This window comes from Sarcophilus harrisii, chromosome 1 (assembly GCF_902635505.1).
Source record: "Sarcophilus harrisii chromosome 1, mSarHar1.11, whole genome shotgun sequence".
Classification (NCBI taxonomy): Eukaryota; Metazoa; Chordata; class Mammalia; order Dasyuromorphia; family Dasyuridae; genus Sarcophilus; species Sarcophilus harrisii.
This window is the reverse complement of record NC_045426.1, coordinates 114,388,146-114,410,333: the sequence shown is the minus strand read 5'-3', so window position 1 is coordinate 114,410,333 and position 22,188 is coordinate 114,388,146. Positions and strand designations below refer to the sequence as shown.

General features: G+C 33.6%; 1 protein-coding gene across 10 annotated transcripts in view; it reads right to left on the bottom strand.

Moving 5' to 3' along the window:
- Positions 1-22,188, bottom strand: part of PTPRD (protein tyrosine phosphatase receptor type D) — a 1,049,942-nt gene that overhangs the window by 5,861 nt on the left and 1,021,893 nt on the right. For all 10 annotated transcript variants that reach the window (XM_031947762.1, XM_031947812.1, XM_031947874.1 and 7 more), the window contains 6 exons: positions 13,781-14,066; positions 13,132-13,310; positions 12,371-12,497; positions 10,378-10,503; positions 6,360-6,514; positions 2,789-2,924 (listed from right to left, as the gene is read on the bottom strand). In XM_031947762.1, the coding sequence (XP_031803622.1) occupies positions 2,789-2,924; positions 6,360-6,514; positions 10,378-10,503; positions 12,371-12,497; positions 13,132-13,310; positions 13,781-14,066 (1,009 nt within the window). The remainder of the gene's footprint in view (positions 1-2,788; positions 2,925-6,359; positions 6,515-10,377; positions 10,504-12,370; positions 12,498-13,131; positions 13,311-13,780; positions 14,067-22,188) is intronic.

Genomic DNA, 22,188 nt, shown 5'->3' with positions numbered 1-22,188 from the left:
GTCAAGAATGATCCATGTGGTTCCTTCCAGCTGCCAATTTATGACTCCATGATCCTAATTATACTTGGTTCTACATGAGGCACAGGCAATATGTGTGGGTTCAAGATGCAGAGACAGATTAGAGCCAATAAAAGCAAAAGCTTTCTAACAGGGGATCCAAAATTGGAACAGACTGTCTCAGGAGACAGTGGTTTTTCCCTGACTGGCTGGTCTGCTGTCCAGGTGTCAGTGATATTGCCAAAGGGATTTCTGTTCAAGCATGCATTGGATTGGGCAGTGTAGAATATGGGATCAGAGATCTGGGTTCGAATACCAATTTTGCTATTTACTACCTGCATGAACTTGTGCAAATGCTTTTAACCTTTCTAGGCCTCAATTCCTCACCTATACAACGAACTCGCTGCCCTTTAAAATCCCTTTTTGTTCCCAATCTATTATCTTATTGCCTCTGAGATCCTAGCACCTCAAGTTCAGGGAAAAGGAAACAAATCACACGACCAGATTCATTTGTCTTCTGTGTTACTTAAAGAAAACTCTGTCACAAAATAAAGTTCTTTTTGGGAAAGTGTCATAATACTTATAAGCAAAATCTCCAAATTCCCTTTTGATGCACATAAATAAATGAATGAGACTGTTAAAAACTAGTGAGCATAGGATGGAAGGCCATGGGAATCATTTGTATTATGGCCTAGACCTACCATGCCCTTATGGAAAGGCATTTCATTTTATTCAATCTAGATTGCCACAAAAGGGCTTCAGGCAATTGGCTGCCCCAACACAAGCAATCTGCTTCATTTCACATAATGTAACTTGATTGCTAGAGGTCTGTACCATAAAGACCTGAATGAAAATAACACAATAATCCTGATTTTGATGAGGAAGAAAACAGTTATTTCAGGGAAAGCCAATGCATTATAGCAGACAGGAGATCAAGAATAGATGACAAAGGGTCCTGCTGCAGAAATGACAATGGATAAATAAATAAATAATTTGATAAATAAATGATATCATAAAAGCAACATTTTCCCAATAATCTTAAAACATATTTCTAGGAATGAATAGGGTTGAAAGTGAATATCTTTCATTTGTTTAAATGTTCATATTTTTTAGTACAGAATGCAAACTAAAAGTAATGCAAAGTAAATGGAATTCACTTCTCAATTTTGCCACAGTGAGTTAATTACTTGGTAAAATAGACTTTTGAGCATTCTAATTTCTTTTTTCTATCTTAAATTCCTTAGAATGTTTTAAAATTTTTCATTTCTCAAGTCAAGTTCTGGTACTGTCAATGCATCCTGTATGAGGGATTATGTTGATGGATATTTTCCAGACAATTATAATGAGACATCTTATAAACAGTTTTCTTCCAAGCATTATTCCTCACATCATCTTTTGAGATAGTAGGGTTAGTAGGTCAGGCTGACTAAAATACCATTTAATGCCATTCTATGAGTCATCAAATTGTCTGCATATATACTAGCAGACTGGAAAATGAGGGAAAATAGAAAATTCAAGGGCTTATCCAGTACAAAACAAGACCATAAAGATATTAAAGATGGCAAATGGAGAAAATACACTTGTTTCACAGGGTTAATGCTTAAATGAGACAATGTAACTAACCAAAATGTTTTGCAAACTTTGAAATGTTATGTCAATTTCTATTATCATCATCATATCCATCATCTTCATCATCTTCATCTGAACCTTAATGTTTTTCCGAACAGGGTTTTGAGAGAAATGATCTTTTGATAATTTGATGATATCTTGATATCATCTTGCTATTATTATTCATTTATAATTATTGTTCCATAGATTATTGCAAAGCTGGTTAAATATTTTATTTTGTTTCTAGCTGGAAAGTTTATTCTCTATGGATTTGCTGAAAGTTTAATTGATACAACAATAGGAAACAGAAAAAGAGGAATGATAACTTCACTTCATCCTATTCCCATAGGATGATGATCTTCTCTTCTAGATCTTTATTGTATGAAAGTTTTTCATTTCATTTAGCTTGGAGGCTATGACAGTTTGGTATAACCATATCTATTAAAAACACTGTTCTCATGATAGTGAGAGATACTTCTATCTCTGATAATGGCCTATTTTCATTGCAGTTTAGTTGTGGAACTCTCTGGGACACTTTCAGGTCTGGATTTGTATAATGAAGATTTCTTGTCTATCAGTGCATAAGAGATAGTGAACTTTTGATGTATAATTTTAGCTACTATATCATGCCTTGTTAGGTATTTGATAGGTGCTATATGCTTTTTATTGTAGCCTTCAGTGACATCTTGTAATTTCTAGTTTCCTTGAATGTTCCTTGCCCTCCTCTCCCCTCCTCCAACCACTTTATAATCACTGGTGGCAATAACTTGTTCCTGAATTGTCTTGAAAAAATATTTCTGCTTTCACAAATAAATCTACAGGACTCATCCACTGCTTTGAAACTTTTCTGTTGACATACTATTGATTCTATTCATTTGTGCAGATATAAACCATGGTGGGATCTTTTGATTCCATTTTCAGATCTCGAATTATTTCAAAGACTCTATCCAGAAGAAACTATTTTTACTCTCAGTCTTCTTTTCTTTCAAATAGGTTGAGATAAAAAAATCAAGTATTGTTATTTTAAAAAAATGTGTCAGATATGCACTGAGAATCCAAAATTATACGAGTCTGCTAGGTGTGGGTGTCTGCTGCAAATGCCTTCAGAGTATCATTGGCTTTCTTAAAGGGAAGAGCAGAGTTTGTGAACCTGTCCTTTCAAAAGCAGATTGTCTTTACTTACCTCTGTCTGTACCATGGCTGGCCGTTGTGTCCTTAACATTTTGACAGTCTGGAAGATATCTACAACACCTTCATATCTCATTCTTTCCAATACAATGCTCAGTGTTATAAAGACACCTGTTCTTCCAACACCCGCACTATAATAGGAATAAAGTACAAAGTTATTCAGCAGGAAACTCTTAGATATTGTTACTTACTTTAGAGGTGAATATAATACTTATCACAACAATTTTTTCAAACCAGAGAGGGATGTCTTCACACAAAGGCCTGGAAGATAGGAAAACTTTGCATGGAATTCAATAGGTACAGTTCTTGGGCAAATGCAAAATGATGCTTTATATAAGAATACAGGACATGTGATTTGATCAGCTTAGCAAACTCTTCATATAAAGCATATTTCCAAAAGCCTAAGTCTTTTTAGTTACCTGAAGCATATACAAGTGAAGTAACTTGCTCAGGGTCACATATCTAATAAATGTCAAAGCCTGGATTTGAATCAATATCTTACTGACTGTATGCCTCAAAGGTCATTTGGTATCTCATTCTACCTTTTATATGGGATGATTGTGATTAAATGCTCTAAAATACAGCAACCCGATGAGAGTCACATTGGATCATTCTGAAATGATTCAGAAATTTTTAAAAACTGTAATACAATTGGATGACATCCAGTATACTTGAAAGGGAGGCTTCAATATGTCATTCTTATAGGCTGTATCTACGGGCCTGGAAATTATGGCACACTTGACTATTCAGTGTTTGAAAATGGAAACTCTTAGTGGTTCAGGTGAGTTCAAATGAGGAAATAAGGGTGATGGATAGCATTAGAAATAACCTTGCTATCTCTTGGGGGAATCTACTTTCACATGAGGAAAGAGACACACATATACACATGCACATATCGTAATTCACATACCCATCAGATATGCATTTGAAAATAATAGTGAAGTACATAGAATGAACAAAATTCACTGCTTATTTTGAGGAGGAGGGAAGCAGTACCTATACATTTCATGGGAGCTAAAACATCAAAATTTTCTTTGTTGTGTGTGCAACATTTTTTGGGTATTTTTCACTTTACTCACTCCTCCTTTTTTTCTTATTACTTTAAGACAACTCTTCAGAATCTTTCCAGCAGCAAGAGAAGGAAATTAATTCATAGCTGTACTCTTAAGAAGCAAGGAAGCATCTGGAGGCTTAGGTAATGAGGAAAACAGTGAATAATATGAAAAATCTCTACACTTTCAGATACTAATTAAGCAGCATGTGTAACGCTTGGGTACAGTCTGTAGAAAACGGATGGATTCATTTACTTTGGGTTGTAGCTGACGAGCATATACAAATAGTATGGCATCTCTTTGTGCAAGATCTTTCTAAAGAGTCAAAACAGAAATGTTAACTGAAGCTTATAATTCTTCTGGTATTCTTTCAAAAGTAGTCTGTTCTGCTGACCAATAGATGGGATTTTTCTGTTAAGAAAGGCTAATCAGTCATTTCCTGAATCATCCAGATGGGATATGAAGATGATATACAACTGAGGAAACCTCATCTTAGTTTTGGCTACCCAGACATAACTGCAGTGTTTTAGGTTTCCTCTTAAATAGCAAGTAACCTAATTTATTTATATGTTAAATTTAGGGATAAAATAAAAACTTGTAAAGGTCCTCAAAGGCTGGAATTTGTTTTGTTTTCCTTTTTCTTTATATCTTTAGTTCCTAGTACAGTTCCCCATAACATAAAGCAATTAGTGCTTAATGGTTGCTAGTTGAGAGTAAGCATTGGGGAATGAGCAAACAAATTGTACTACATGAATGTAATGGAGTACTGAGTGAACTGCAAGAAATAAGGAATTCAGAAAAGTAAGTGAGAAGTTACACGAATTGGTACAGGATGAAGTAATAAAAAAAAAACTACATACATACATATATACATATATATACACATACATACAATATCTCCAACATTATAGGAAAGAACAAAAATGACAACAACAAAACCAGAATGAAAAATTGCCTAATTAGAATGATCAAACTTGGTCCTAGAGAGTAGTCAAGGAATTCCTTCTTTTTCATATAGTGGGGATCTATTGATGTGGGACACCAATTATACTCTCAGATGTGGTTAATCTATTGTTTTAGTGTGGAGGAACTGAATACATTTTTTAAAAATTTATTGCAAGAGAAAGAATGCTGGGTATAAGAGGAGGGATGAATATATTCAGAAATAAAGGTTACATAAAAGCAAATAATACAAATAAAAAATAAAAGATAAATACATTAAAAATCCAAATTCTTATTTAATTGAATTGTTTTAAAATTCCTGTGTCTCTAAGATACAGCACATAATTCTATGAAAATATGTCGACATTGCAATATAACAGCATAAATGATATTACAGCGCCTAAGAAACCAAAGGACACATATTATTCTGAGACTACTGAACATCTTTAAAAATCAAATATTAGTCAAAATCAGAACTTTTTAGAATAATACCACAAATCATCAAACTTGGTGATATCAAAAGTAAGTTAGATAACAGGCAAGGGTTGAAATTACAATAGAAAATTGAGGCAATTATCCAGACAAAGTAAAAACAACAACAACAACAACTGAATTGGTCAATTTTTGTTTATTTTGATTAAACCTATTGTAAAAATTTACCTAGTCCTTATTTCTTTGATTGTGTAGAAATAAACAAAAGACTTCTGAATAATTGGACTAGGAAGAAAAACACTCCAATAGAGTGGATTTGTCCTTATGATGTATTGCATACACTCTTTTAAGAACTCTAATTTTATGGAACAGTAATAATATGTAAAATATTGGTTGTAATCTGAGAAAAATGTTAAAGATTAAAAATAAATATTCTATGTTAATGGAAACTTAAAGTATAATATAAATGGAATAAAATAAGATATTCCTTTGGTGAAATGTTTTAGTGTGCAAATGTGTTTTAAAGTACCATTCACATCCTTTTCTAAATAGTTCCTTCCCTTTTTCTATTAAGTCAGATAATTCAAATTAGAAAATGCTGAGGAAACTATTAGAAATAATTAACTAGGAGAGACTTCATTTTCTGATACAGTAATAGTTTTTAATTTGACAGTCAATGTAACTAGCGTAGTATAAAAATTGTACAACTTGCCCACTAATGGGCAAGAAATGCAGTGACAATTGTGGAGTGATTGTTTTTTATGAACACTCCTGAAAGATATTTGCTAGTGATGCTGTATTATGATGAAGGCATATGTGACTATGTGAATTTAAACATTTTTTTCAAAGTATAAAATAGTAGAGCTTGCAAAGAAAAATCTAACACTATTCTTGTTCTATGCATATTTATCTCAGACAAAAAAAATACTTTCAGGGATCTTTCAATTTCACCAGAAGTGAGAGAAACAGATCATTGCCTTTACTTTCATAATATATAATACATTTTCAAGAGTTAATTGTAAATTTACTCTAACCATTTATCTAGTATTCACACATATTAGGCACAGAATCTTTTTTCAAAGATAATCATGCTTTTGATCATAAAAAAGAAAATTAATTTCCCCATGATTCTCTACTTACCTGCAATGGACTGAGATAGGCCCATCTTGCCCAAACTGCTCTTTTGTTTTATGTACTTGGCCAATGAAGTCAATGAACCCTTCTCCAGATTTTGGCACTCCTTGCTCTGGCCAGTCAGTGAACTGGAATTGCCTTACAGTTCGGGACTGACCGTCCTTTAGACAGACCACATGGCAGAAGAAAGGTCCAGGAAGATTCCATGCCATGACAGCAGTCACAGAAGATTAATTATTTTGTAAAGGACAAGGGGTGAAAGAAGAAAGGGAGAGAGTTAGGCCCATATTTAATTAGAAGCTTCTAATCATAATTCCTGAGGAGTTTGAGGTTTTGCTCAATCAATGGCATATGATGTATGCATGTAAGGATGCAATTTCATTAACCATTCTAGTTACACATGCTAAACTCCCATTAAAAATGGACATTTTCATTGTTCATTTTTATGACTTTTCTTTTCTAATTGAAATCAGTAGATATTTGGCTTTAACCCTAGAGAATGCTCCTTTTGCTTGCAAAATATGCATCCATGTTTCCCTAAGTATACCCACTACTAAAAATTGTCAAAATCTAAGTGCAGAATCCAGGTCTCTCCTATACTTATAACCAGAAGAACACATATCCTAGACCAAAGATTTTATTGATGTCATTTCAATCCCACATAAGCCAGGCTTGCTCATTTTCTAGTATTGTCAAACTGCAAATGGTGACATTTAAGGGATCTGACACAAATTGAGTAGCTGCTGTTAACCTTCGTGCCTCCTGGACACCCCCCACATCTTGAAGGCATCCCGTTTCCAGCTATGGCAAAGTAAAGAGCATGTGCTATGTCACTGTGCCTTTAAGCAGAAAGTAAAGCATCTTTCAAGGAGAGAAAAGAGAACATTAGCAGCTAAATGCTCTGTCCTGAAAATGGACTTCTTCAGGGCTGACCTCATGAATCACTCAGTGCTCCCTGGATAAAGAATGTGGAAGAAAACAGCCAAACAAACAAGCAAACAAACAAAGGCAGAATGAAAGCTTGAGGCAAAAGGATTCTTTTTTTTCCTCCAAAATGATTAAGCATGATTGCTCTGACATTTGAAATATAGGTCACTTTAAGATAAGGAAAAAGGTCTCTACTGTTTTCTTCTGGAGATTTTCCTTTTTCTTCTTTTTTTTTATTTTTGAAGTTACTGCCTTCAAATCTTTAGAGTACTAAGACTGATTATTTCACAGGAAATTTATCTACCTTTGCATAGGAAAGAATAAGGTATGTATTTGTTGCCTTCTCACCACCACTGTTTGGTGTATAGAAGGGAAGGGAGTGCCTTTCAAATTCTGTGCAAATGAGGGAAACTTTGTGAGCCCCAACCTAATTTCAAGACCCAAGTATATGTAATTTTTCCAGGATGTAGAAAAGATGCAATGCTGATGAACGTTCTCCTTTGACCTCAGTGCAAGGACAGATTGAAAAGAGATGACAATGTATCTGCAAAGCTGACAGTTTGCACAAGAACCAGATGTGATACATGCTTCAGTGGCTGCCTTGAGTGATTAGGGAGGCTCCATCAACTAGGTAACAAAATTGAAAAGTAGGGAACTAACCATTTGGCCTAATACAAAACTGTTAACAAGTGACTGCAGAAGCCCAATTTTCCTTTCATTGTTTCAGGAGCAACAAATGCTCTGGTTACCTTGATCACAGCATTCAATTTACAAAAAAGGGTTTGAAAGCACAAGAAAAGAGACTAGGTAATATTTTTCTTCTCTTGGACATCCTGGGGATTTAGTTTCTGACTACTGTTCCTACTAATGGCTGCAGAAACCATATGAGTAAATCTTTACAGTATAGTGGTGAAATCATATGATTCCATTTAAAGGTTACCTGGTTAATAATATTGGAGCTTTGAAATCCAACATGCATTTTAAATAGGGAAGCTCAGATTAGAAACAGCAGGAATAAAAACAGAGTACTGGAACAACTATGAAAAGTATAAAATTCTGGGAATCTCTTTTTGAAATGAGAGTAAATTTTTACTGTTATTGTTATACATTTTAAAATGTTATTTTTAATTTATGGAACAAAATAAACATTTTCATAACAGTATGATAAAAAAGATGTTTACATATGAACTGCAGATCTATTATATACAACTGGCTATGAAAGTTATCATGTGAGGAAATTTCAATTCAATGTTTTACTGATTTCACCTGGATTTGCTTTGAGAATAACAAAATTTGCATTTGAGGGGAATAGAAAAATATGTTTGATGTTTAGGGCTCCGGATCCTATTCTATGATTAATTAATATCTCAAGCTATTCCTCTTATTTTCTAATTTTGAAAGGAAGCATGGAAATTGTATAATAGTGTTAAAGGGTTATAAAGGCTTTGGGCAAAGATGGTGATATTATCAATGAACAACTCTACAGCTTTGAAGTTTATATATGCATATGCACTTTTATATATATATATATATACATATATATACACATATGGATGTATATTCATAAAATTTGCTTCACACAATATACTTGTTGGGAAGATAGCTAAATGTTAATATCCACATTTTACAGATGGGAAAATGAGAAACTGAATGACAGAAATAAGATCTTATAGTAATAGTAGATTTGGGACTCAAACACAGGTCTTCTAAAGTTTTCTAGTGACCATTCCATTGTACCAGATGGCCGCTCAGACCAAAGCAGTTAGGAGATAGTTTAAATGTTGTCAATTTCAGCACAGTTACGTTTTTAAACTTTCTGTGATTCAATGATCCTGTTAACTTAGGGCAACAAAACTCCTGAATGTTAAAAAGAAAAAATTATAAAAACAAATTCCTCAGGTCATCTGAGCATGGTGGTGTATTCCTTATAATTGCTGTTACTGGGGGAGGCTGAGCCTGGTGGATCATGTCACCTTAAGGTTTCTGATCTTCAGGAGGGCTAAAGTCAATTGGGTGTTTGCATCAAGTGTGATATCTACATGCTGAACTCCTAAGAGTAGAGTGCTCAAAAGCTGCCAAACAGAGAACTGGTTCAAGTTTGAAACAGAGAAGTCAAAACTTCCTTGGGAATCACCAGTATAATTGGGAATCCGAGCAGCAGTGCGTTTTCATCCTGACTAAGAAGATCCATTTTCAAAAACAAAAACAAAAGCAGAAAACAAAAATAAAAATAAAAATAACTTCAAGTCAAAAGAGCCAGGTTTGGGGGATTAGGAGATAATTTACCAGGACAATTGGTTGAAAGATTTGCTTTCCAGGAAAAAGCAAATAAATTAAATAAAGCACTCTATTCCTGTATTTTAATTCCAAAAATATAGCTTTGTAGAAGTTCTGCTACCCTAAAATGCCAGTTTGAAATCATTATTTGGAAGTAGCCAGAAAACATCTCACATAGAATGGAGTCTAAGAATCAGCCTTAGATAAGAAATGCCAAATAAAAATTAGCCAGCAAGGGTCATGCATGGATGCATAGTTCTTGTGGACAGACACATTAGAGCATAGAGGAATAAACCATGCCAAGGAGCAAATTAGAATGTGCAAAGACTGTCAGCTTTTTAAAAGAATGTTATTTGCTCTGCAGTTTTAAAATCAGACCAAATTAACCTTCCTGCTCACATGACCTCCAGGATGTGCAAAACAACAACATATTTATAGCCCTAAGTGATGAAAAAGGCAAAGAAAGCTCCAAAGAGAGTAAGAGAAGGTGAATGGAAGTATAACCTTCCAATCAGTAAATGTTTTCCAGCACAAACATTTATAAAGTGCAATCCCAAACTGGTACTGCCAGATGTTAAGTCTCAAATAAAACCAATCCAAGATTTTTGTGTAGATTTTGCCAAAGAAAGAACAAATTATTTAAAAAGAAGAAAGGAAAGAAGGGAGTAAGAAAAAGGAAGGAAGGGAGAGACAGAGACAGAGAAGAGAAGAGGAAAAGAGAAGAGAAGAGAAAGCAAGGGAAGGCAAGGCAGAAGATAAGGGAAGGGAAAACAAGGGAAGAATTGGGGAAAGCTAATGGGATAAGACCATGTTAACTTACCCTGGCATCTGTGACCTTGAATTCCCTTAGGATATACTGTGGCATATTGTACTCAGCCATTGGGTCTACCACAAAGTATTGATACCTCGCTGAACGTTCTGCAGGCCAATACTGGTGACATTTTTCCTAAAAGAGAGAGAGAGAGAGGATCCCAGGTAAAATATATTAACCGGTCACTGAAGAGTATTTTTATAATCCTATCTCTTTAAAGTAAATTCAGAATGTATAGACATGGGCAAGGTACAGCAAGGAAAACAAATTACTTCCATTTGCTCAGAAGGACAACTTATTGGGCTAAAGAACAACTCACTAACATTAATTGAAACAAATGTAATTTTTTAAAGGCAATGGGATGAATCTCTTGACAATGTTGGGAAGAACAAAGTTCCTCCAGTGCTCAGCTCCAGTACCACCTTCAACATGAGAAATCTGCTTATCAGTCTGTACATACTCATTTCTTCCCATGGAATAGAAACTCCTTGAGGGCAGAAACTATTTCATTTTTTATGTTTTTATGCCCTGAACCTAACAAAATGACTTGTCAAATGATTGTTGGAGTGTACTGAACAGCTCCAAGAAGATCAGTTTGATTTTATAATTCAGACCAAATGTAGTCTTTAAGGGGGAAAGGAATATGTATTTATACAGCACCTATGATGTGCCAGGTGCTTTGAGCTTTGCAAACATTGTTCCATTTGATTTTTGTAACAAACCTGGCAGGTAGAAACTATCATTATCCACATTTTACAGTTGCAAAAAATGAGGCAAACAGATTAAATAACTTTGACAGAATCAGACACTAGTTAAGTGTCTGAGCATGGATTTGAACTCAGGTTTTGGGTCATCCTGACTCCATGCCCAGTGCTCTATCATCCAATAAGCTGTCATAAAATATTAGAGCTATAAGGCATCTTGGAACTCATCTAATTCTATTCTCTCATATGACAGAAGTTAAGTATAGACATTTATACATTTTTATTGGAACCTCTAAGATCTCTATGAAGTAAGTACTATAGGCATCTAGCACTGAGCAGAGATGGGTTATAAACCCAGTTATATATATATATATATATATATATATATATATATATATATATATATATATATATATATCTATATATATATATATATATATATATATATATATATATATATATTTTTTTATATATATATATATATATATATATATATATATATCTTCAATTTCTAAGTTATATAATGTTAACTCTTTAGTTGAAGAAATCCAGGGAGATTGTGGCTGGCTCAAGTTTAAACAAGAGAGTTTGGTGGTCAGTGAGAATGTCAATAAACATTTATTAAGCACCTACTATGTGCCATATACTGAGTATTGAAAGGCAAAAGATGATCTCTACCTTCTGGAAGCTCACAATCTAATGGGGGAGACTACATGCAAACAGCTATGTATGAATAAGGTATAGAGAGAAGAAATTAGAAATAATTGTCAGAGAGAGAAGGTACCAGAAAGTGGGATTTTAGTTGGGAATTATTAGAATTCAAGGAAATCAGGAGGTGGGATAAAAAGAGAGAGCATTTCAGGCATGGGTGACAACTCAAGAAAATGAGTCTTGTTTGAGTAGAGTTTGGCCTGCACTGTTTAGTGTGCTTCTCACTACCAGATTTTTGTATAAAGTAGACTAGTGGAGATGATCTAGTATAAACACTTCTTCTTCTTCTTCTTTTTTTTTTTTTTTTTTTAACAAATAACAAAAGTGAAGTTTGGAGAGAGGAACATGTCTTTCCTAGGGCTATATGGCAAGTAAATAGCAAAGCAAAGGTTCATTTCTTAATTTTTTCTTATTTCACTTCCAATGCTTATTCCTACATTGTGCCCCAAAAGACAATAGATGAATAGAGTGGAAAAAAACAAAAAAGGAAAGCAATCTAGCCAGTCAGACTTTTGTTTAGATTTCACTTTGTTGCCTTAAGGTAGTATTCTTAGGAAGAAAAACAAGTTCAGATATAATACACTTACTCTGCCCATTTCTCGGAGTTTGGTGAGCATCACAACAATTGTAGAGTTGTGTTCCCATAGCATCCGCCAGAAATCTTCAGTTGTCTCTGCCAAGGGTCCCTGTGTTGCTATATAAGCTTTTTGTTGCCTGAATTTAAAAAAAAAAAAAAAAAAAGAATGATAAAAGATGATTAAAGCATAAAAAAATATGTAAAGGCTCACTTTTTTTGAATGTAAACATTACTCTGAAACCTGCTTATAATAAAAATGAAAGACATATTAATAGCAAACACATTAAATTCCTATTAAAATTGTTTAATCAAACAATAGCTGTTTTAATTTTTAGTACTTTGCAAAGAAAATTGCTTTGTTAATATTATGATGTATGTCTTTATCATTATTATTTAAATTTTAATGCAACTCTAATAGCTCAATTTTGTGTGTCATACAAAGCACTTAAGAAACACTTAGTTGTGCTGTGTCGTGTCTAGAAATGACTGTCATACAATCTATTAAGTTTATGAATTATAGTACCAAACGGCTTCTTTATTAATCCCTTTTACAAGCTTCAGCAAAGAGGCAGTGGGAGGCTAGAAGAGAAAATCCACGGTTGCATTCTTAACTTTAGTAAGTCAAGGAAAAAACTGGTCTCTAGAAAGGGGATGCTGACCTCAGCAGAAATAATGTGGGGCTGTTAGTTCTTTAAATTTATCACAGCTCTGAAACTAGGGCACATGCAAATGTCAAAAGCTTCAATGCATCAGGAGAGTAACTGTAAGTACCTGTATCCATCAATAAAGCTGGCATTGATGTAATCAGATCCTTCTACCCCTCGGATTGGCTGCAGGCATACCCTTGTGGATTCATATGGCATAATATTAACAAGGCGATTTTTGAATTTATTACATGGAAGATTGGCACTGATGAATCTCGAAGTGTGAGCTTTAGAGCTTGCTAGACGCTGTTGAAGACAGAACAAGGAAAATGTGACTAAAACAATTTTAGCATGTGGTTTGATTGTCATGAAGCCAAGCTTCATTTTGGAACAATTAAGGCTTCTTTCTCCTTTAGATTACCTATCTGTTCAGACCACATTACGTTTCACTTGTACAGAGATGATGAATCCCTAAAATCTGATGAATTTTAAAAATTATGTTGATTTTAATCTCTGAGTTCTCAAGTTAAAGTTATGTTATTCCTCCCTAAAAATGATCATTTTATTGTCTGAATGAATAAATTATGAGTAGAGAGAAGCAGAAAAAATTTCCAACAAGTCACATACAGCTCTCAAAAGAATATGCTAAATTAAAATTTAAAATTCATTTTTTTTACACATTTTATTTCCTACTTGAGAAAGGATGTTTCTAAGTACAACTGAAAGGTAATATCAAACAGTTATCCAGGCTCACCGTGTCATGAACAATACCATACCTTAAATTCCAGTTCCATTCCTGTGACATTCTCTCCTGTCTCTATTTGTGTCAGCTTCTGAATATATGCATACAAGTTTCTAGCTGGCACTTCGGTATTTCCACATGTCACTGCTTCTAACAGTGCATCATGGATAAAGATGTATTGGTCCTCTGTTTGAACCATGTAATTCCTCTGGGCTCTCATTAAAGTTACGTGACCATAAATGTCTACAGTTTTTTCATGCTTTATTCTTTCTAACATGGCATCTATCACGATGAAACAGCCAGTCCTGCCAACTCCCGCACTATAAGAGAAAGGAAGACAAAAAAAAACCAAACAAACAAATTTCTTAAATAAAAAACTAAGAAGGGTATGGTAATTTTACACGTAAAAACATTCTGAATTACCTTTTATACCCATGCTCAATTATCTGTTTAAAAAAGTCTCTCAACTTTTTGTAATCTTAATTGACAAAGGTCAAAAGCAATCAGAGTAAAGTACAATCAAAAAAGCTTTCTGCCATTCACTGATCAGTCTAGTGAAGTGTAAAGAGGGACATCTCTGAGGATAAATGCTTTTGACAATGGCAGCCTATGAAATGATTCATAAATACGAAATTTTTGATTATGCAAAACTTTTATAGAATATTTTAATTTACAAATTACAAAATTTGGAATTACAAAATCCAAAATATAAACCCTTGTCTGTGGTGATATTTCCCTTTGTAAACTGAGTAAGGAACTTGGAAAACTAACAGCTTCATTTTGAAAAATAATTCAGGCCATTTTAGTTTTTTAAAAAAATGTAAACAAATACATTTTTCAATGTAAAAGATTTTACATAGTAAAACTTCAAAGAGATCTAAAAGCTCAATAGTGAGAAAAGACCTGTTTATTTTGCTTATAACAAGAAGTTTAATATCTTAATTATTGAAATCGCTGTTGCCATAATTAAGATTTAAAATTTTTATCATATATGAAAAATGAAGGAAAACAATATTTAACAGAAACAAGTTATATAATCACAAAGATCAGGAAGACATTTCCTATTGTTTTCCTCCCTATTTTGTGGGAAACACTACTGAATATATTTCATAATTCCAGGTGAAAATTTGGATAAGAAATTTAAACTTTTATTCTTTATTATTGAAGATGCTAGGGAATTCCTTAAATGTCATTATTGATAAACTGTTAGATAATTTTTACAGTTGCTGAAAATATATTGGAAGGTAGTTGGAAAAGTCAGCAAAGCACAAAACTAGACAGTATCCCTAGTTTTAAAAAGACAAATTTTACTGAACTGGATAAAATTGTTAGGTGGGTCATACATTGGAAAAAATTTCCTTAAGTAATTTGCATGATGAGCAGAATACTAAGAAAAAGCACTTTTGTCATTTCATATATCATAGGTAATAATGCCATACTTCATATCTGCATAAACTCTAAAAAAGGCCAAGTGCATGGTATTTCTAATTGTACCACAATTCTGCAATGATTATTTATGTTGTATGTGAACCTGAACATGAATTCATCCATTTATTTATTCACTTTCTTTTTCTTTCTTCTTTCCTTTCTCTTTTCCTCTTTTTCCTTACCTTCTTCCTTTTTTTATTTTTTTCTTCCTCTGTTTCTTTCTATGTACACAAATAGTGAGGTACATCTGTATCTATAAATGCATATGTTGTTTTGCATATGAATACATAAATATATACCTTTGTATGTATGCATAAACTTTAAAAAAAAAACCAAGATAGTAAAGGTCCATTTGATGATAATGATGACTTACATTTATAGAATACCTTACAAATGCTAAGCATTTTACATAGACGATTTCACTTGAGAGACAACATGGTATATCAGAAAGCGCATTGGACTCAGAGTCAGGAAAGGTGTCAAAACCTGGTGGTTCTGGATAATTCCTTAAATCTCTGTGAGTTTCAGTTTTCTCATAAGTAAATGAGAATAATAACATCAAATATTGTAAGCATCAAATTAGATGTTTGTTATGTACTTTACCAATCTTAATGTATTAATTACAGGTAAGCTATTATGATAATTATTAAAAACATTAATAATATTAGAAGAGTTGTACATATATTCTTATTTTAACTTCTTGATACTTCTTGCCAAAATATCTCCTTTAATGAAATGCTACCTGGTATTACCCAGCTTCTACCAGCTGCTTTGTCACTCCTTTGTGGAAGTAGATGAGGTATTTTATTTTCATTTTGCAGATGAGGCAATTGAAACTCAAGCCATGTGCTGATACTTGAAACCAAACTATACAGATTTCATGTGTCTTCTGATATAGGTGGTACAGCTGACCAAGACACACACAGTATTTTGTATAGACCTCTAAATGGCCTCAGTATTAAATTCAAATTCTGATAGACTGCTCTGAGGTCAAATAATTTAGAATATATCAGAATTAGTTAACCAAATGTATTTGATAAGTCCATATTCTACAGGTAATTACTGCATCAGATGTCAGCTTCCTAGTGCAATACCAAAAAAATTCAAATAGCCTTCAATATCACGTGGCTGAAAAGCATTAAAAGAACACTTCTTATTGGAGCGTCTCTTTTATTAAATAAGCCACACAGAGCAGTCAACACTTGGTAAGTTCCTTCTAGGAACAAACAAACAAAAAAAAGAAAAAGAAAAATAGTTCTTCCCTCAAGAAACTTACATTTTAACATTCACTTGCCCCATTAAAAGGCCCATGGTGAATTAGTTGGGAATTTGGCTCAACTGAAAACCTGAACATTATTTATTATTTGACTATACATTCTTTTAGTTGAAGCATGTCTTAAACCCCTATTCCATGTAGGATGTGCTAATTTTCCTTTAAAATATAATAAAACTATTCCTAAATTGTACTGACTCAAGATTTAGGCTATTAACATGGCTTCTTAGTCATCTGAGCACTAAAAACCCACAAGAAGTTACAGTGGTCCCTGATGCTTGACTTGTAGATAGCCATGACAATAGAAAGTCAATTCGGTTGAAATGTTGTCTCCTCTGAATAATACTTATTAATAATCTGTACAATATATAAATAAATACTCTTTTATTAACTACTAAATATATCATGAGCATCATTTTATTCCAATTTTGAACCTATACTACCAGAGGACTGGCCTAACTAAGGTATTTCCTTCAAGAGTCTTGAGGGCTAATTGTGGTGAGAAGGGGAATTTGAATTCTCAACAGTTATGCCAGCAGATCCAAAGTTCTGAAAGACCCTACCAAGCTGGAAAGGTTTTGAGTAACATGTCACAATGAGTAGACAAAGGACCAGACCAGAGAAGATTATTACCAGAAGATGACCAGCAAAGTGATGAATTTTAAACTATTAAACCATATCCTAAGGTGTGGGTATGCAACAGTGTGTACTGAAGTTACCCACAATTATGAAATACCAGAATTTTTTGAAATACAGAAATGCATTGTGTAGTTGTATTTTTTATCCCTTGTCCAAAAGACCCTTTAAAACATACCAATTTACTAGAAATTGATAACTTAATCCCATCATGGCAACCAAAGTTTTCATAAAAGCATCTAGAAATAAGCCTCAGGGACCATATCATATTTGATGTGGTACAGAGCAGCATGTCCCTAATACCAGATTAAAATGTAATTGGAAAATATTTAACAAAATAAATAAAATACCATAAAACATGGATAATATTACATTTTGAAAATAAGTCAATATGTAGCCCACAGGAATTCTCATATATTGATTAGTAGCCCTATTTCTAACTGAGTTTGATGCCATTGGTACAGGGAACCAGAGATTATTTAGTAACTCAGTACTCTTTCTGGAGTATAGATATCATCGAAAATTTCAAAAAAAAGAAAAAGAAGACATTTAAAACAAGATGGAAATCATGACATTAACATGTTTCTGCCCTAAAAGGTCATAAAGAAAAATTACCTATAAGCCTGGGACTAATACAAGAATCAATGAAAAGAAAAATCAAATGAGAGAGATGATGAGCATGAAGAAAAATGTGTCAGTCCAAGGAAACCTGTAATAGCAGTTCTTTGTCTAATCTAGTCTTCTGTCATATCCAGACAATGGATTTGCTGCTGAAAGTTACCTGACATTAATTGTTCTTATACTCCAGGCATTGGTCTGGTTACTGAAGGAAAAGATATAATCATATGGCTGGAACAGGAAAATGAAACTCGATAATGCCTTTTGTCCATCCATGAAACTTCGACTAGCTGATCGTAATTTGAGCAAGTCATTTATCATCTCCTATGCTTTTCTGTTTTAAAAAAAAGGTGATGGAGGTTGAGAGTCTTAATTAAGGGTTACTATCTGCTTCAGAATGGAAGCAGCTGGGTGGCTCCATGGATAAAGCACTGGGTCTGGAGTCAGGAAGACCTAGGTCATGAAGAATGACACAATTGAATAACAATTATTTCAGAAAGCCAGAGAATAAATATGGCTGCTTGGAAGGCAGGATGAATTTTCAAATGCTAGATTTGAAGCTGAAACTCAAAATTAGGGATTTTTTTGTCCTTTTTTTTCTGGGAGGGGGAAGAAGTCTTTCATTAACTTTACTTCTTAGTAATACAGAAAAATAGATAAAGTAAAAATGCAAGACAATAAGAATGTGACAATATACACAACACTACATGTGAACTACATGTTCACAAAACTTCCTACCTCTATATTTTAAAAAGGGAAAAGTATTTCATCACCTAGTTTTGAGGGAACAAAATTACTTAACACAGCAATTAATCTGAATTTGGCTGCCTTTTGGTGTTGTATTCATTTGCCTTATTATAGTCACTCTGTATTCTTCTACTTGCTTTGCATCAATTCATGCAAGTTTTCCCAAGTTTTTCTGCATCTTTTATATTCTCTGTTCCTTAAAGCATGATGGTATAATCTATCACAATTCAGTCATCTCTCAATTAATGATCAGCCACTTTGTTTCTAGTTTTTTGCTTACTAAGAAAAGTACCATGAAGACTGTTAATTTAAACATTTTTACTTTTTATATATACACCAACTTTGTGCTCAGGAAAAGAAATTCAAAACAGAAGAGAGAGTCTTTTCTCAGGAAGCCATGCCTTTGTAACAAAGGAGAAAAAAAGAAAGCAAGTTTGTTTAGCAATCTTATTATCAATCAAAAGGAGGAAAGGGAGAGAAATAATCTCTTATATAGTGCCTACTATGTGTGAAGCACTGCCTTGTTTTCTACTGATACTTTGCCACCTTTGCAAAGAGTGAAATACATTTTCTCATAGCTTATTGGGATTATGCTTGATCATAATTCTACAGTTGTTTCTTTTCTCATTCTACTTAGACTCTTATGATCAATGTGTATATTGCTTTCTTATTTCTTATTATATTACTCCACGTTTATTCCTATAATTCTTTCCATGTTTCTCTAATATACATTGGGGCTAAGTATATATCCTAGCTCCAGAGATTCACATTTTCTCTTACTTGTCATATACCCCTCAAGGATTTTCTTACAAATGATTTAAATTCTTCCCAAATAGTAACATTAAAAAAAGGACAGATAATTATTTCATGAGCTTTTCAAATAAATCATCAAAAATATATTTTAAAACCCTTTCCACTAATTCACTGCCATAAGGAGACCTTTTCTGGCAAAAACCCAGACTGGGAAGTCCTCAATATTGTATCTTTGCTATATATAAGTTAAAGACAAAGAGATTTCTTGTAATTAGATATAACATAACTAATTGACATTTATGCTTTACTATAATTACACAGAAGTCATAAAAGTTACTATTATTTGTTAAGGAATTGGACTTTGAACATTTATGATCTTTGCAAATTGTTAGAGCATTTTTGGTCTGAAAATCTTCAAGTTCTCAGAAAAGCCCATATTTCATTTCATTCCTTAATTTCTTTTCCCCCACCCATCACTATTTAAGTATTGTGCTGCCTCTCAGAATGAAGGATTAGAATTCTAAACCAAATGCATTTTTCTCTGCTCTTAAAGAACTAAGCTCCACATATGGATGATAATGAAAGAACCCTATTTTTGCTGTTTGTTTTTCATCATTTCAGCAGCCTTCAAACTTCAGCCATGATAAGAACAGGGCAACTGATAAACCATCCATATTTTATCTGTTTTCTGTTGCAGAGGTTGCCAGGCCCTGAGAAAGATTTTCTAAATATCTTCTACAAAAAGGGAGTGCATAACCCCTCTGCTTGAGGCTGAGTCCAGCATGGTTCAATTCATTTATTACATAATACAGTGCTCAGCAAAGGAGAAGAAGGAAAGCATTTTCAAATTAAGTTCAGCAAGAAGATTGTTCCCATTATTCCCTGAAGCAAAAATCAACTTTTAAAGTTACCTTTCATGGAGGACAGTGATTCAGTTAATAAGAATCAGACCACTAATGAACTTTCCATTGGTTATGACTTCTTTGGCTCATCTATATTGAACCAAATTACTGCCAAACTTTATGGTTTTAAAAAAGTCCAATTTCAGTTAGTGATAGACATTCCAGTGTTTACAAGCTGAAAGCCTATGCAAGTCATTAAACAAGCACGCCTACTAGGAAATTGTTATTACTTCAATATTATCATTCATCCAGTTACAACATTTGTTTTCAATTTCTAAAAACATGATTGAGTCGGTCCCATGAGTTGAAATATGCTTAATATCCCATGATGCGATACAGCAATAATGTGCAAAAAGGAAAATTAAGAGACATGAGGGGGCTATTTTGTGCTAAAATCATCCTGTGGATGTGTTTAAAGGTTGGCTTTTCTGATTAATTTGTTGCTGTTTTAATGCTGACCCTTTATTGATATTTCAATGATCTGGCATAGAAAGACAATGTAATTACTGGATTTCACAGATCATTTCATTGGAAGCAAAGATAGTAAAATATGGACCAAAAAAATCATTGAGGACATTTTGGACATACATCAGAGGATAATTTGATTGGATATTGCAGTCTCAGATATAACAAGATTGGCATTTATGAACTGCAAGTATATAAAACTGAATGAGATAAAGAAAAACTATAAAAAGGGCTGGATTTTTATGGGAGAAGTTTATATGATTAATCAGGTGACAACCTCAATGAAGCAGTAAAATGACGCTGTTCAGGGAGTCATTTTGACAATATATACTTTCCAGCATCTTATAAGAATGAAATACAAAAATATATGAGAGTTACTGGACAGACATTTGTAGAAAACCTTGGACATTAAATGAAATTTCTATTGAGGCTTAGAGTCACAAAAGAATTTCAAGCATTTCTGATGTATTCAGGTTGGGTTTTTCTCCATTATAACAGATTATAGTCCTTCTGAACACTGGTAAATAATTGTTGGATTATACTGGCCCAAACCCTTCATTAAGTGATCACCCAGTGTCTAATCTTATGGAACTCTCCAAACTTAATCTAATTCCACAGATAACTGACATACATTTCGTCCCTGAAACTTCTCAAAGTCTTTCCAGTTTGGAAGGACTTAGAATCTATGTTCAGCTAGAACAATTTTGGAGAACCTACGGTTTGGAGAACTTTAAGTCTCGAGAACACAAAAAGTCAAATCAACAAGCATTTATTCAGTGTATATTTTATTCAAGCCACTATGCTAAACACTAGGGATATAAAGAAAGAGGAAAAAAACAGTGCCTTCTCTCAAAGAGCTCATTATTTAACAGGGGAAGGCAAAATGGAAATCACAAAACAAGAAATACACACTACAAATTGGAGATAATCTCAGAAGGAAGGCACTAAGATTAATGAGGACTGGGAAAGGTTCCTTATACAAGGTGAGACTTTAGCTTGGACTTGGTATGGGGGACACTGATGAAATTGTCTGGAGTAAAGAGAGTTCCTTGTTTAAGAAATGGCAAGGAAGATAGTGTCAGTAGATTGTAGAATACACAGCGCATATTGGATAAGGGGAAGAAGATTGGAAAGGTAGGATGGAGTCAGGTTCTGAAGGACTTTAAAAGCCAAACAAAGAATTTTATATTTGATCCTGAAAGTAAAAGGGAACACTAGAATTTACTGAATGAAGGGGAGGGGCTTAAATGGTCAGACTTACACTCTGGAAACATTATTGGAACAACTGAGAGGAGGATGGATTGGAATGAGGCAAGCCTTAAGACAGGAAGATCATTCAACAAGCTATACTAATAGTCCAGGAATGAACTGATAATGATTGCTGGCAGTGTCAAAGGAGAGAAGGGGTATATGCCAGAGATATTTACAAAAGTAGCAACAACAGGTTTAAGCAACTGAATACAGCAGAATTGAGATTTTCATGGAGGTACACAAGAAGTGTCATGGGAAATGCTTAAACACTTCCTTGGCGAACACATATCTACATGCATTTTGGGATTACTAGTTGGTGGCTATGAAATCAAAAGCTAACAACCTCTTGGACACGAATATGGTGATTTT